This window comes from Chenopodium album, chromosome 16 (assembly GCF_948465745.1).
Source record: "Chenopodium album chromosome 16, dcCheAlbu1.1, whole genome shotgun sequence".
Lineage (NCBI taxonomy): Eukaryota > Viridiplantae > Streptophyta > Magnoliopsida > Caryophyllales > Amaranthaceae > Chenopodium > Chenopodium album.
The window spans coordinates 43110982-43125108 of record NC_137849.1 but is presented as its reverse complement, the minus strand read 5'-3'; the positions used below and the strand labels follow the sequence as shown (position 1 = coordinate 43125108).

The window sequence follows — 14127 nt, the reverse complement described above, 5'->3', positions numbered from 1 at the left end:
TGTTATGTTATTTTTCCTGATAGTTTGGGTGAAAAAGGCTTAGCTGCAAGTTTCTTGCCTAAATTTTGATGCTCTTGCTGCTCTTTCACCATCTTGTTGCTGTGGTTGGCAAAGCTGTAGGCAAATAGGCTCATTTGAATCTTCTTCCATGTTCAGACTATTTCCATTTGTGCGAAAAGAACTTTTGTTTGTACCATTTACTTCCCTTGATCCGTAGAGCTGAGATGAGAAACATGGTTTTGCTGCTAAGATACTTTTAATTTTGGCTCAAAGCCCCAAAAAATAAAGCATTGCTCCTAGAAATATATGTTAAACCAATTGATTACCCAGTTACCTTCTTTTGAAGCTCCAAGTTTTCTTGACGAATCAGATTTACCTTCTTGTGTAGTTCTAGATTTTCTTGTTGAATGAGATTACCCTGTGATGGTATAATGATTAGCTAATTGGCAAGAAAGCTAGTGACATGAAAATGAGGAGAAGAAAGCTAGGAAGTGCATGAACCTACCGTTCGATTTAGCTCTTGTATTTCACCAAGTAGAAGTTCATCCTACAAAATTGATGTTTGTGTCAGCAAATCAAGGACCAATGTGGATCAGAATTAGCTTTTGCACTAGAACATTGTTTCTCACCTTTTTGGTACGGACCCCTCGAAGACTCATCTCCAATTGGCTCTCCAAATTTTGCAAGTCCTTAACACTTAAACCAGAGAGTTCTTCACCCATCATTTTTCTGCAAATTCGAACAAAACTAGACAAGGTAAAACAATGTTTGTTTCTTAGGTTTACTTGGTATAATCCCTTAAGATTTGTTTTTATTTTTATTATCTTCTGTCTTGTGGCTGATAAAATATTCCTATCCCTATATAATAGCCCCGTTGGGCACGAGTTGTTAGTAGTATTGTTTTGAATTTGTTGATGAAAGTTGCATAATAAAAATAGTGTACATAGCTTTTTATTGTTAGAAGAAGTAAGAATATTACAGTGGAGTTTGCTGATGGATCCTACACTAGAGTGAAGAATTTTGGGAGAATGGGCTTTTATATAGGGATGGAGAGTAAAAAAAACAACTTTGACTTTCTCTTTGATTTGACTTTTCAGTCATGTCATGTTATGGCTAAAGCTAGTCGTGCTATGATAAGTTGAGTTGCTTGCGTCAGGAACTGCTACATTCTCTTTTTATTTCGCTGTGATTGTATTAGATGAAAAATTTGACACATAGTATTACAATCAACAATAATTTCATACATAAATGTTTTGTATTGATTCTGCAGAATAATTTTGAACATTTAGGATAGTACCTTTCATAACATAGTCATCTGATTGTCTGACTTGTTTTTGGAGAAAGTTACCTGCTATCTGAGAATATATGTTGTAATGCTACATTTTCTATGATAAATTCAGTTTATATGTAAAATTATATAGTGGAAATTGCAACCAGGTGAAGGATGAGGCTGCCTACTATATTGATTAAACAATTATTGAGGTGTACAAGTGGAAAGGAAGTTTTGAAAAAAAAAAAATAATAATAATAAAAAATATTTCCTTCGATTGTTTGCTTATTAGATCATATTGCTCTGTAACTGTAATGAGGCTGTGTAGATTATTAGATATATAAAAAATATTGGGGAATAGTTTATGCCAGCCCTTTGTAGTACTTATGTGTATGTGTGTGTGTTTTTACAGGAAGGAACTTATGTGTTTGAACTAATTGTTACTTGGATCAATATGTTGCATCTTTAGGATTTCAGAATTGAATTGACATTGCTTAGACATATCGTGATAGAAATACTTTTATTGCATTATGTGACTGCAAGACCTTGTTTTGTACAATCATAGAGTTGGCAAAAAATCGCTTTATTGAGCTAGGTGCTGAGCTATGGCATTGTTGTCACCAATTTTTTCCTTGTGTTTTATCCTCAAATTAAAATGGTGTTAAGTTGCTGAAATATCTGTGTTTGCTTCTTGCCGACTAACGGTTATGTCTTATATAGCACTTTGTGCATTCCTGCCCTTTCCTACTGACCTTTATCATTGATGTGTCAGGGCAAGCATGCATTTGAAGGTATAAAGAGACCCCTCTGTCTGTTTTTGATGGTATGAATGGTACAAGATTCTAAAGCTTTTTAATTTGGATAAATTTTTCTATGAAGGAAAAGCTCAAGTACGTGGTATTTGAATTACAGCTGTCTATTCATGCTGGATATCTTTAACATAGACTCTGTGAACAATATCAAATGCAGGTCTTAGCATAGTCAATAGAGATATCCCTCCTCCAAAGAAATTTAATTATTACTTGGTCCTTGAAAAGCATGGCACTATAATAATCTATTACTTGCATGATGTTTTTTAAACCTTGAACTTTTACTAAAAGCATTTTGAACATGAACAAAGCCAATATACGTAGCAGAAGAGATTAGCACTAGAAGAGAGAACCTTTTAGGTTCTTAAGCACAAAATAAAAATATACCACACCTTAGCAATGAAATTACTAGAATGTATTAAGACCTACGTGTACACTGAAATAGCCAACAATAAGTTTTTGCAAAAAAAATGATGCTTCCAAACCATGTTTGTATGATTGTGAGTTCTTATTACTCGTAATCTTAGATTAGTTTTGAAAAGCAAGATTGTCCATGTTCGGTGGACAACTTGTTCTCTTTGTTGGTAAATCTTTTTTTCAAATGTCAATATAATCCTTTATAAAAGAAAAAAAAAAAAAAATTATTGGTTAGTTTTTATAAAGGCAATTAACTCCTTTTTTTTTTGGAGGCAATTGTCCAATTCTGCTGTTTTATGTAGGATAAGTAATTGGTGGGATTTTTAACCAACATGATGTTTTTCGATTCCCTATTAGTGTAACAGGTTAATAATTGAAATTTAATTTTGAAAGCGGTAATTAAAAACATAACTTTGTTTAGAACTTGGAAGCCTTCTATAATGATAATCTTTGGTATGAGAATGATGTTACTTATGTCAATAGATCACAACATATTTGATACCCTACGATTTAATATTTGGTACCTTGAATGTGAAAGATAATTCCACAGACTCTATATGTCCAACAATTGGATCGCCTTGATGGTACCTTCTTATAAGGTAGCTTGTATTCATGCTAGCATATCTGTTCACTCTTGTTTATTCATGCCCATAAAAGTCTCTTTTGAAAGCTTTCTCGATATAAGGAATTTCTTTGGTTAAAGAAAATCATCTAACTCTTCCAAAAACTATTCTTGACCTAGTCTTTCAACCCTATAGTTGTTTATTCTTCATCTTTTAAGGATCAGTAAAATGGATCTCCTCAGTACTTTTTCCAGCTTCTTAACATGTTATCAAAGCTCCTTATTATTCAAGATGGACGCTTTTATTCCTGTTTTTCATTTATACCAAATCTGATACCCGTTAAACCCTTTGCGTTGTATTTTGCCTACCTAGTCTCTTGATATAATGTTATATTGGATATTGCCCTTTTTAAGTTCCCCCAACAGTAAGGACATGCCTTTAATAGTCCATTATTCCAAGAGTGCACCCAACATTTACTTTTAGACATGAAGTTTTCATTATTGTTTGAAAAATGCCACTATAAAGCCATCACAGAATCGTATGGGTAAAAAATGGTGGTTGTATATAGTTATATACTTATTAGTAGCCAATTTTACCTTTATATATGCATGAAATCATATGGTTTCTTTTAATAACTATTTTATGTTCTCATTCTCTTTAAATTGTATTGGGTATTTTAAACTTATTATAAAGCAAGATTAACTCTGAATATTGTTTCATTGCCTAAAAACAACATTGTTAGCATTCAAATTTTGACATGTCATTTCAGTTTTAGAACACTCTAAACACATAAAATTTGCTAAGAGTTGACATATATGTAGATTGATATAGAAGTTGAAGATAGTACCGATGATTTTCTTGCAAACTCTCTAATTGTTGCCGTAGCATAGCTGCTTCTCTTTGCCAAAACTACAATGTAATGGTAGATGTTAGAATAATACACGTGCACGTTGAGGGTAAAAGAGCTAATGTACCACACAACAAACCTTGCGCCACGACTAACAACTTGTATCATCAATAGTAAAGTTGATGGATGACCTTAACCTAGAGTAATATAAGTTAGTGGTGTTTGTTTGTGATGGTGAATAGCATATACATTGAATTAATGCAGATTTGGGAGGTACTTATTGTGATGATATAAGGAAAATTATTCTAAAGGTGTTTTTAGCATCGACATATGTATTTATTGCATCGATGTGTCTTTTACAAAATATATTATTGGGATTAAGAAGGTATATTGTATTAAGGAACTAGGCCTTATATTTTTGTTTTCCAATAGCATATGATCTTCTTGGGACTAAGGCTTTGTTGTTGACCTTGTTATTTTAGAAGCTTATGATCTTCTAGTTCAAGCTACGTACTTGTGAGAAATGCTAACAGTTTAGGTATCTATGGTAGCACATTTATGTTTAGTTGCTTGTAAATGTGCCCTTACAATTAAAGATTTACCTCTTATACGATGACTTATCTATGATTGGATTTAATCGTTTCATGTCTACCAATTTAGTTGACCTTTTGGATTCAACATATTGGTGTTATGGATTTTTCCCTCTAGCCTCTAGCCTCACAAAAAAAAAAGAAAAAAAAAGTCAATAGTTGTCATGGATGTTTTACTCTAGAAGCAAATTAACATTTTGGTTCGACGGACATTTTACTCTTGAGTTGCTGCTTGTTTTTATTTAAGAAAGGGAAGGAGGACACTAAGAAGGAGAATTTCCTTCATTTGCCACTCTCTTTCTCTCTCTTTATTATTTAATCCTTGATAGATAGCTCCTTAGTCAAGCTCGTCCTATTTGATATTGCCAATGATAACAAATGGTATTCCCTAATATCTTAGGTTAAAAGATATATATATCACTTTATAAGGAGGTATGATGATGGAAAATACGAGAGAATAGGACCATAAATGGTTATCGTCAAATGTATATGAAATTAAGCTTCAAAGGGTTAAGGAATGAGGTTGAGAGTATAGGAGAGGTTAGGGAAGAGGTTGACTTGGTAGATTGCCAATAGGCAATCATCGTCAAATGTATATGAAATCAACCTTCCAATGTAGTAGGGAATGAGGCTTAGAGTGTTGGGATTAAGGATTTAAGAGTAGGGAAGAGGAGAAGGACTTGGTTGGCTGTTTGGGAAAAAGAAGACTTTTTTGCTAAGCTTTGTTGGAGGTAGTTAGATGAAAAGGTCATAAAGGTCTAAATTAGTGAGGAGGTGGGGATGTTAAGGGTGGTGATTGCGAGTAGGTATATGATCCCTAAAGAAAGCATGTTCTTGACTGGAATCATGAGACCTCCGATGTATATTTTCTGGATTCAATCAATTAATCAAAGCGACGCGTCGCTGAGTAGGGAATCATGGGGCGTTCCCTACTCAGCGACGCGCTGCACTTCCTAGACCCGGGTGTAGTGATAAGTATGCAAGGGTTGCTAGGTCGTCGCCCAGAAGCGACGCGCCACATTGCCCGAGTGTGGTGTCAAATGAGCAAGGGCGTGCCATTGGGGCGTTCCCTACTGAGCGACGCGCTGCACTTCCCAGACCCGGGTGCAGTGATAAGTATGTAAGGGTTGCTAGGTCGTCGCCCAGAAGCGACGCGCCATATTGCCCAATTGTGGTGTCAAATAATCAAGGACTTGGAGTTGGGATCAGGAGGGAGCGTGGGAGAAAAGAATTTAGTTTGCGGATTGGTTCTTGGAATGTGGGGTCTCTTACGGGAAAATCAGCAGAATTGGTAGAAGTAATGAAAAGACGACGCGTGAACATCATGTGCCTCCAAGAGACAAGATGGACAGGAGAAGGAGCTCGAGGCTTGGTTTTGGGGTATAAGGTATGGTATGTTGGGCAAGAAACGAGCCACAGAACAAGGAATGGTGGAGCTAGGAACGGAGTTGGTGTGGTTCTCGATGAGAGGTTGGCAAAAGAGGTGATCGAGGTCTATCGGAAGAACGATAGGTTGATAAGGCTGAAGTTGCTATGTGGCAAGGAGATTGTGAATGTTATCAGTGCTTATGCTCCCCAAGTGGGTTTAGATGCAGAAGAGAAACGACAATTTTGGGAGGACCTAGACGAGGTGGTGCAGGGTGTCCACCACTCAGAGAAGTTATATATTGGAGGGGATCTAAATGGGCACGTTGGGGCGAGCCGAGATGGCTATGAGAGTGTCCATGGAGGCTTTGGGTATGGGCAGAGGGACGCCGGTGGTGAAGCTATTATGGATTTTGCCCAATCATATGATTTAATTTTGGCTAATACTTGGTTTAAGAAGAGGGATTCACACTTGATAACTTTTCGGAATGGAGCAAATGCAACTCAAATAGACTTCCTGCTCACAAGGAGCATAGATAGACAAAGTTGCATAAACTGTAAGGTTATCCCAGGGGAGAGTGTGGTCACCCAACACCGGCTATTGGTAATGACTATTCGTCTGAAAGAGAAGGCGAAGAAAAAAGTTAGACAAGAAGAACCAAGGATAAGATGGTGGACCCTAAGGGATGCAAAAGCTAAGGTTTTTACAGAAAAGGTAATTGAAGAAGCGGATTGGGATGGAGAGGTGGATCCGGACATGACCTGGTTACGAATGAAGAACTGTTTCCTAAGAGTGGCCAAAGAGGTCTTAGGGGAAGTAAGGGGAAGAACTTCGGTACAGAGAGATACTTCGTGGTGGAATGAAGAGGTGAAAGCAGTAATTAAGCAAAAAAGGGAATGCTATCAAGCCTTAGGAAAATGTAGGAGTGATGAAACCTTTGCAGCGTATAAGGAGGCTAAGAGTAAGGCAAAGGCAGCTGTTCGCCAAGCAAAAGAAAAGGCATACCAGGAGGTTTATGAAAAGCTTGATTCCAAGGAGGGAGAAAGGATCATTTATAAGATGGCAAAGAGAAGACAAGAGGCAAGGAAGGATATTGGCATGGTGAAGTGTGTCAAAGATAAGAACCAAATGGTCCTAGTGCAAGAGGAGGGCATCAAGGACAGGTGGAAGGGGTACTTCGATGAATTATTTAATGGAAGTAATGGAGTTGTGATAGGAGATACCTCTATGAGTGATGAAGAAATCAACATGGAGTATGTGCGAAGGATTAGGAGAGTAGAGGTGGAGATTGCACTGAGGAAGATGAAACCTAAGAAGGCGGTTGGCCCTGATGGGGTACCGATAGAGGTGTGGAGGTGTTTGGGTAAGATTGGTATTGATTGGTTAACAAACCTTTTCAACAAGATATGGACGGCTACAAGGATCCCACAAGATTGGAGGAAGAGCACCTTGGTCCCGGTTTATAAAAACAAAGGAGACGCTCAAGATTGTTCTAACTATCGAGGAATTAAGCTTATGAGCCATACTATGAAGTTGTGGGAAAGGGTGATTGAACAAAGGTTGAGGGCATGCACAAGCATTTCAGATAACCAATTTGGTTTTATGCCTGGGAGATCTACTATGGAGGCAATCCATTTGATAAGACAAATGATGGAGTTTTATAGGGTAAAGAAGAAAGATCTTCATATGGTCTTTATTGATTTAGAGAAGGCATATGACAAGGTGCCAAGAGAGATACTTTGGTGGGCAATGTTGAAGAAAGGTATCCCACGAAGGTATGTAGACCTAGTTAAGGATATGTATCGGGATGTGTCAACAAATGTGAGGACATGCGGAGGGTTGACAAAAGATTTCCCTATTACAATCGGATTGCATCAAGGGTCTGCATTAAGCCCTTTTCTTTTTGCAACGGTTCTAGACGAATTAACTAGCCCAATTCAAGATGAGGTTCCATGGTGTATGTTGTTCGCAGATGATATCGTTTTGGTGGATGAGACTAAGGATGGGGTTAATGTCAAGTTGGAGCAATGGAGGCAAAGGTTGGAATCTAGAGGGTTTAAGCTAAGTCGGAGTAAGACTGAATATTTGGTATGTCGTTTTGGCACTCAGAGGGGGACAAGCAATGAAGTGGTGAGTTTGGATGGAAAGGATTTGACCATGAGTGAATGTTTTAAGTACCTAGGGTCGATCATCCAGAAGAATGGTGACATTGATCAAGACGTGACCCACAGGATTAAGTCAGGGTGGCTTAAATGGAGAGCGGCCACGGGAGTGCTATGCGACCGCAGCATTCCCTTAAAGTTGAAGGGAAAATTCTACAGGACTGCCATAAGACCAGTGTTGCTCTATGGTACAGAATGTTGGGCTTCTAAGAAAGAGCATATTAAAAAGATGGAGGTTACGGAAATGCGCATGTTAAGGTGGATGTGTGGAAACACTTTAAGAGATAGAATCAGAAATGAGGTTATTCGCAAGAAAGTAGGTGTGGCGGGCATTGTAGATAAATTAAGGGAAAATCGTCTGCGTTGGTTTGGACATGTAAGACGGAGACCCGAGGGTGCACCGGTGCGAAGAGTGGAAGAGTGGGACCATGGAGGGATTAAACGAGGAAGAGGGAGACCAAAGATGACTTGGTTGGAAGGAGTGAGGAAGGATATGAAGTGCATGGATTTACGTGAGGATGAAGTTTTGGATCGTAAGGGATGGAGGAGAAAGATTTATGTTGATGACTACACGGAATAATCAAATTTGGTTCATGTTAGCCGACCCCACTTTTGGGATTAAGGCTTTGATTGATTGATTGAATCAATTAATCAAAGCCTTAATCCCATAAGTAGGGGCGACATTTTCTGGATTCATGGAAAGAAAATATTGCATGATGGCATACAAGGGGAGAGATGAAGATTCTACTTACCAAGAAGATTTTCACTTAAATGACTACTTTGCCACTTTTGTATTCTTTCTACAGAACTTGAAACTAATACATATCTATGTTATACTTGTCTTGACAAGGCATAAGAGGGAGAATAAGAATGAGTGATTTGGTTCACCATTAGGGTTTGGAATCAAGAATAGGAAATTAGTGTTAAGAAATTAAAACCCTGTAATTGCCTATTTTGTTTCTTTTAAAGGGGAAATGCTTTTATTTTATCCCATTAGTGTTTTATGAACTGTATTGATTTCCTTTGCTTAAGAGCAAATTTAGACCCAAGTCTTAAGATTTGGATGTGACATCATTTTTTGTGATCCCCATTGAAAATGATGTAATCAAATTCTTGTTAAAACTCACTAAGACTTGTCCAAATTTATCACTTTATCCCTAAGACTCAAATATATGACATATATATATATATATATATATATATATATATATATATATATATATATATATATATATATATATATATATATTTTAATCTCTTTATATGTAGAAAAGTGTAAAAACAAAAGGATAATAAAAATAAAATTGAGGTGGGTCCCAATCTCAAGTCTTAAGTTGAGTCTTGGAATCAAAATTCAACTTGAGACTTGCTTGAGATTTAAGAAGAAAAATGAGGGAAGTCTCAAACATAAGTCTTAAGACTTAAGATGATGATGTCACCCCAAGTCTTAAGAATTGAGGCTAAACTTGCTCAAAGTTTTCTCAAACCTTTATGTTTTTTACTCAAAATGTTTTAACCACCTCTTTAAAACTTTCTTAAATTTGATATTTGTTCTCTTTTAAAACTCCCTTTATTATTCTTGGATGCTCTTTTTCTCATTTTACTCACCTTTTTCAAACTCTTTCGACTAAATATCATGTTATGTCCCTTTTTATATTGTATGGTTCTTTATGGCAATTCATGTTAGCCAACCCCAAATCATTTTGTGACTAAGGCTTTGTTGTGGCTGTTGTGTTCGGTTCTTTCTCCTTGCTTGTGGAAGTGGGTTGCAATTTGGTTTTCATGGACACATGTCCAACCTGAAAATTCTCCCCACCTCTTAGCAATACCTTGAATGATTTTTAAAGGGAAAGGAAGCAATGCACAATTCAACAGGAGCAATTCAGACGCCAGTTGCTATCTGAAATTGCAGCTCTGAGGAACTTGCAAGTGCAGAGGCATGGGTTGTTATGTGTCTCCAGTGATAAACCGATAACCAAGATAGTTGGCGTGATTTGTAAGTTTATATGATTTATCAGTTATTCCTCTCGGTTATTGTAGTGGCTCTTTAAGTGTAGAGAGGAACCGTTATTCTCTAACTGGGTTCATCCATTCATAACAATGAAAGAAACATAATTTTCTGAAGATTTGCAAACCGATGGTGGAATTGGTGTATTGAATATGATTTTGGCATTTACGTATAGGATCGGTTTTGTAATTGTCCTATACTTTCCTTGTCTGAGGTTTTTGTAAAAGTTCGCTGTATTTGGCCTGAGCGGTGGTGCGGATGTATAAAAAATGGTTCTCCATCATTCGATCCTATTTGTTGTTTTTGCCAATCAACACAGACTAGCAGTAGATCGGGAGACTCTAAATTCTACTCCTCTGATGAGTTTTTAATATCGATGTTTAATATTCATTGAAGCTCATTGCATACCTGTACTCTAGGTTTGTGTTCTCATGAACTTCCACTCCTCCTTTTGCATTGCAAAAGTTGGTTGTGCTGTTTGCTTCTTAAATATGGTGTAGATGATTACTGGATATAAGCTATCCTCACCATATTTTGCAAACATGAATGTCCATGAAGACTAAACCAAAACACTTCATCCTTGTGCTCCCACCTGACATTAGACAAAATCAATGAAGTTCTATGTTTTGCCTGCATAAGTACAAGTTTCTCTGGTCTTGTGCCTGAACTTCAACAGTCTTCTTTTTGTACCTATCAAGAGAAACGAACTAACTTTTAATGGAATTTCTTTGATGCATGCATTATCCAGGTCAGAGGATTTGCTCTCAGTACTTTCGAGAAGCCTTGATCACCTTTTAATCATCTGCAATTTTGACGAGATGATGTTAAAGGCCATCCTTATTGAAGAATATCAAATCTAATGATATGCATGTGATATTTTGATGTCGGATACCTGTCCATCTTAGGAGTTGTTTCCTTATCTAATCAGAGGACCTCACTTCATGAGAGCCATTGCGAGAACTAGAAACTCTTTAGTTTCTCCTTGTTCCCATTGCCTTGATAGGGAGTCGAAACTTTACTGCACTCTCTTTTTAAGAGAATTCAGGAGATCATATAGAGGTAAATAGATGCATTAGACTTTTAGATATATGGCATTAGTCATAACATTCAGCACCTTCAATAAGTCTAATTTTTCATTTCAACTGGGATAAGTGGTTCATTATATTGATTCTTTTTTTTATATTCAGGACTTTGGAATATTGATACAAATAACAAATTGTGTTTTTCTTTTCTGTCCAATTCAAGACCATATGTCATCACTGAATCTATCTCTGCTATTCAATTCCAACCTCCCTTCCCAAAATAGCGTAGACACAATCAATGCATATCATTTGAGTTCTTAGTTTTTGCATTGATGACTTTAAGGGATGGATGATGAGGAAGGACATTCTATCCTATATGATCTTTTAGCTTCAATTTATGCTATGCCTGAATTCTGATTCCCAAGGCAGGATGGATGGCTTGTGAAGGCTCATAATTACAAAGGAGTGATTTTGGTGTAATTACTTAGTCCCTTAATATGATTTGGCCGCTCAGTGTGATAAATGTTTGCTATACTAGGGTAGTATCACCACTAGCTTGGATATGCCTGAGTTATAAACTATCCAAAATGTTGAAACCGATGAATGAACTGAGGCACAGCCCTATCATCCTTGCACCAAAAACAAACTCTACTCTCCTTTATTGAGTTTGATTCGTTGTCAGTTGATAGTTGCAATTGAAGAAAGTTCCATGAAATATGTGGAAACTCTAAAGCACTTGGTGTTTCCTATCCTCTGGTTTTGGTGACTGGTTATATCCATTTACCACCCCTGAGACAAATTAGCTACAACCTGACTTGTTTCCCAGACAGTTGAAATTGGAGCAATTTGAGATCTTTAATCTTCTACAGGTCCAATATTACCAGAATATGCATCTTTTGTACCTTTGCTTGTCTTACTTCTTCAATGTGTATTTGATGGATGCTTATACCTCTTCTTGGTACAAGGTCCTAACAGATTTTGCTTCTAACTCATGCGCTTCATCTTTGTTCGCAGTATGTGATGATTAGTGACTCAATTTGCCCTTCATCTTACTGGCTGATAGCTCTGTTCAAGGATCATAGATCTTTGTGATTTAGGTATGTTATTTCTCCATTAGACCCAAAGGGTTGATTATCCAGGTATTTATGTGTTATTTCCTTTTACCTTATGATTAGGCTGCGAGAGTAACATGTTAAAGACATGCTTGTTTTCAACATGAGTTAGGCTACAAGGCAGGGACTAGACCCTCCTCATAATGATGTATGAAGAGGGTAGCAGGAGAGAGATTTGACACATTGCAAGACCATTTGGTGGTATTTTAAGCAGAATGTTTAATTTGATTTTTTAATGCTTACTCTTTAAAATTTGTGTTTTCCTGTTGAAAGAAGATAGGCCTAGCTTGTATTTTGCATTTTTAGCATCATGATCAACATCAATCTGCCACCAATGCATATTAAAAGGCCCATTCCCATCATGATTTCGTTGATATTTGATAACATTAGTATGCTTTGTGGATTCTGTTTGACAAAACCATGTTAGAATCTTGAGTATAGGTTTTAGCAGACAATAAATTATGTGATTTCACCATTCTGATAACACTTGTGTATACTGTTATTTACTTAGAAATCTACTTTTGGTCTAGCTAATGTTTCTGATAATATTAGTGTGGGTAACAGATTCTGCACCTCAGTAAATATGAAATATTGCGGAAGAAAATCTATTATGAATCAAACAAAACCAGTAACTTTCTGCTTCTTTTTGGCATCACAAAGTTGCCTTCCCTAAAAGGAGATTACATCAATGAGCTTATTTATTGTAGATCTATTATGCTTAGGTTCTGAATCATACCTTGACCTCCGAGTTGGGGTTTGCTAGCTGTTGATGCTCCTCTTTTGTCTTTTTGTATCGTTCAATCACTGATTTCATACTGTAAAAATAGGAAGTAATGTGATTTTAAATATCAGTACTGAAAATCTAACGGTAGACATTGAAACTATGCAGAATGGTGATATAAGAAAACAACTTATGTCGATTCTGGTTAGAAGCTTGTGTTCATAGATGATTGTATCAACTAACTTTAAACACTTATTTTTGGTGTAGGGACTTGTTTTATTGATGCAACAGAACTACAGAAGCTAAACTACTATAGGCATATTTCCTACATGATCGAATCATCTAGGAACCTTATGCATCAAATTGAAGCAAATAAAAATCTTTCTTCACACTGACATTCAACAATCTTTATAAAGTACAGACAGACTGCAGAGTTTCAACAATTTTTTGGCATGATCCTTGGACCATGGACATAGTAACATCTCTTGTTCATAGCCACATCTAAAACTTTAATTGGTAACCTAGAGAAGGGTGAGTCATTAAGTTCCTTTTTCATTGTAAAGCTGACTACAAAGATTACTCGTGCATTAATGAGGATAGTTGGAATTAAATCAGGGTATTGTAAAGGTAATTTAAAGCTATTAGTTGTATATATCTCAAAACCATTTACCAGTGATTATATGTGTATGATGGCAAAGCCACTTCCAACTTAAAATTTCAATGCACTAATCAGGTATGGCTGCTAACTTTTCAGGTGTGCTTAGATGCCTTTTTGGACACGCCTAAGTTGTGAAATGGCTCAAGGCCTGTTTGGTAAGGAGTTATAATTTTGTTAAGAAAGTTAACATGTCAATGTTTATTATGGTGATCGAACTTTGTCTCTGAGCATGTGTTTTTCTTCATGTAATTTCATTGTCACTTCCTCAGTGATGATGGAATTATATGATGAAACGATGATATTTGGGGATGGACAAGCATAACCATGGCATTGGCATAATGCCATAATGGCATGAGACTCTCTTAACAAGATTAATCGCCTATAATACAGACCATTTAAGCCTTACATGTGATGTTTTGCTAACTATTTAGGAGGAAACGTCAAATGTGGCATTTGAATTTGCTAGGGATTATAAATTGATTGAACAGTAATGCCTAGTTTATCTAGCAGAGGGTTTCTAAACAGTCAAGTTCAAGTTTAGGGAAAAGCTCTAACTTCTTGGCTAGAGTAGTTAGGAATTAT

General features: G+C 36.6%; 1 protein-coding gene across 2 annotated transcripts; it reads right to left on the bottom strand.

Annotated features, from left to right (window-relative positions):
- On the bottom strand, positions 1–13224 carry LOC145585430 (agamous-like MADS-box protein AGL16). 2 transcript variants are annotated; one of them, XM_081642129.1, is made up of 6 exons: positions 12903–13224; positions 3907–3968; positions 630–729; positions 506–547; positions 335–418; positions 1–219 (listed from the first exon to the last, which is right to left on the bottom strand). In XM_081642129.1, the coding sequence occupies exons 1-6, from the start codon at positions 12978–12980 to the stop codon at positions 40–42; spliced, it is 546 nt and encodes a 181-aa protein (XP_081498255.1). In that variant the 5' UTR covers positions 12981–13224; the 3' UTR covers positions 1–39. The 2 variants fall into 2 exon arrangements, with proteins under 2 accessions (XP_081498255.1, XP_081498256.1); XM_081642130.1 differs by having other exon boundaries at positions 377–418.
- Positions 13225–14127: the final 903 nt, after the last annotated feature.

Excerpts from the sequence above, each read along its gene's own strand:
- LOC145585430 (XM_081642129.1), bottom strand. The coding sequence starts at position 12,980 with ATGAAATCAGTGATTGAACGATACAAAAAGACAAAAGAGGAGCATCAA. Across the intron at positions 419-505 it reads TACAAGAGCTAAATCGAACG|GGTAATCTCATTCAACAAGA; the intron begins GTAGGTTCATGC and ends ATACCATCACAG. Across the intron at positions 220-334 it reads ACTTGGAGCTTCAAAAGAAG|CTCTACGGATCAAGGGAAGT; the intron begins GTAACTGGGTAA and ends TTCTCATCTCAG.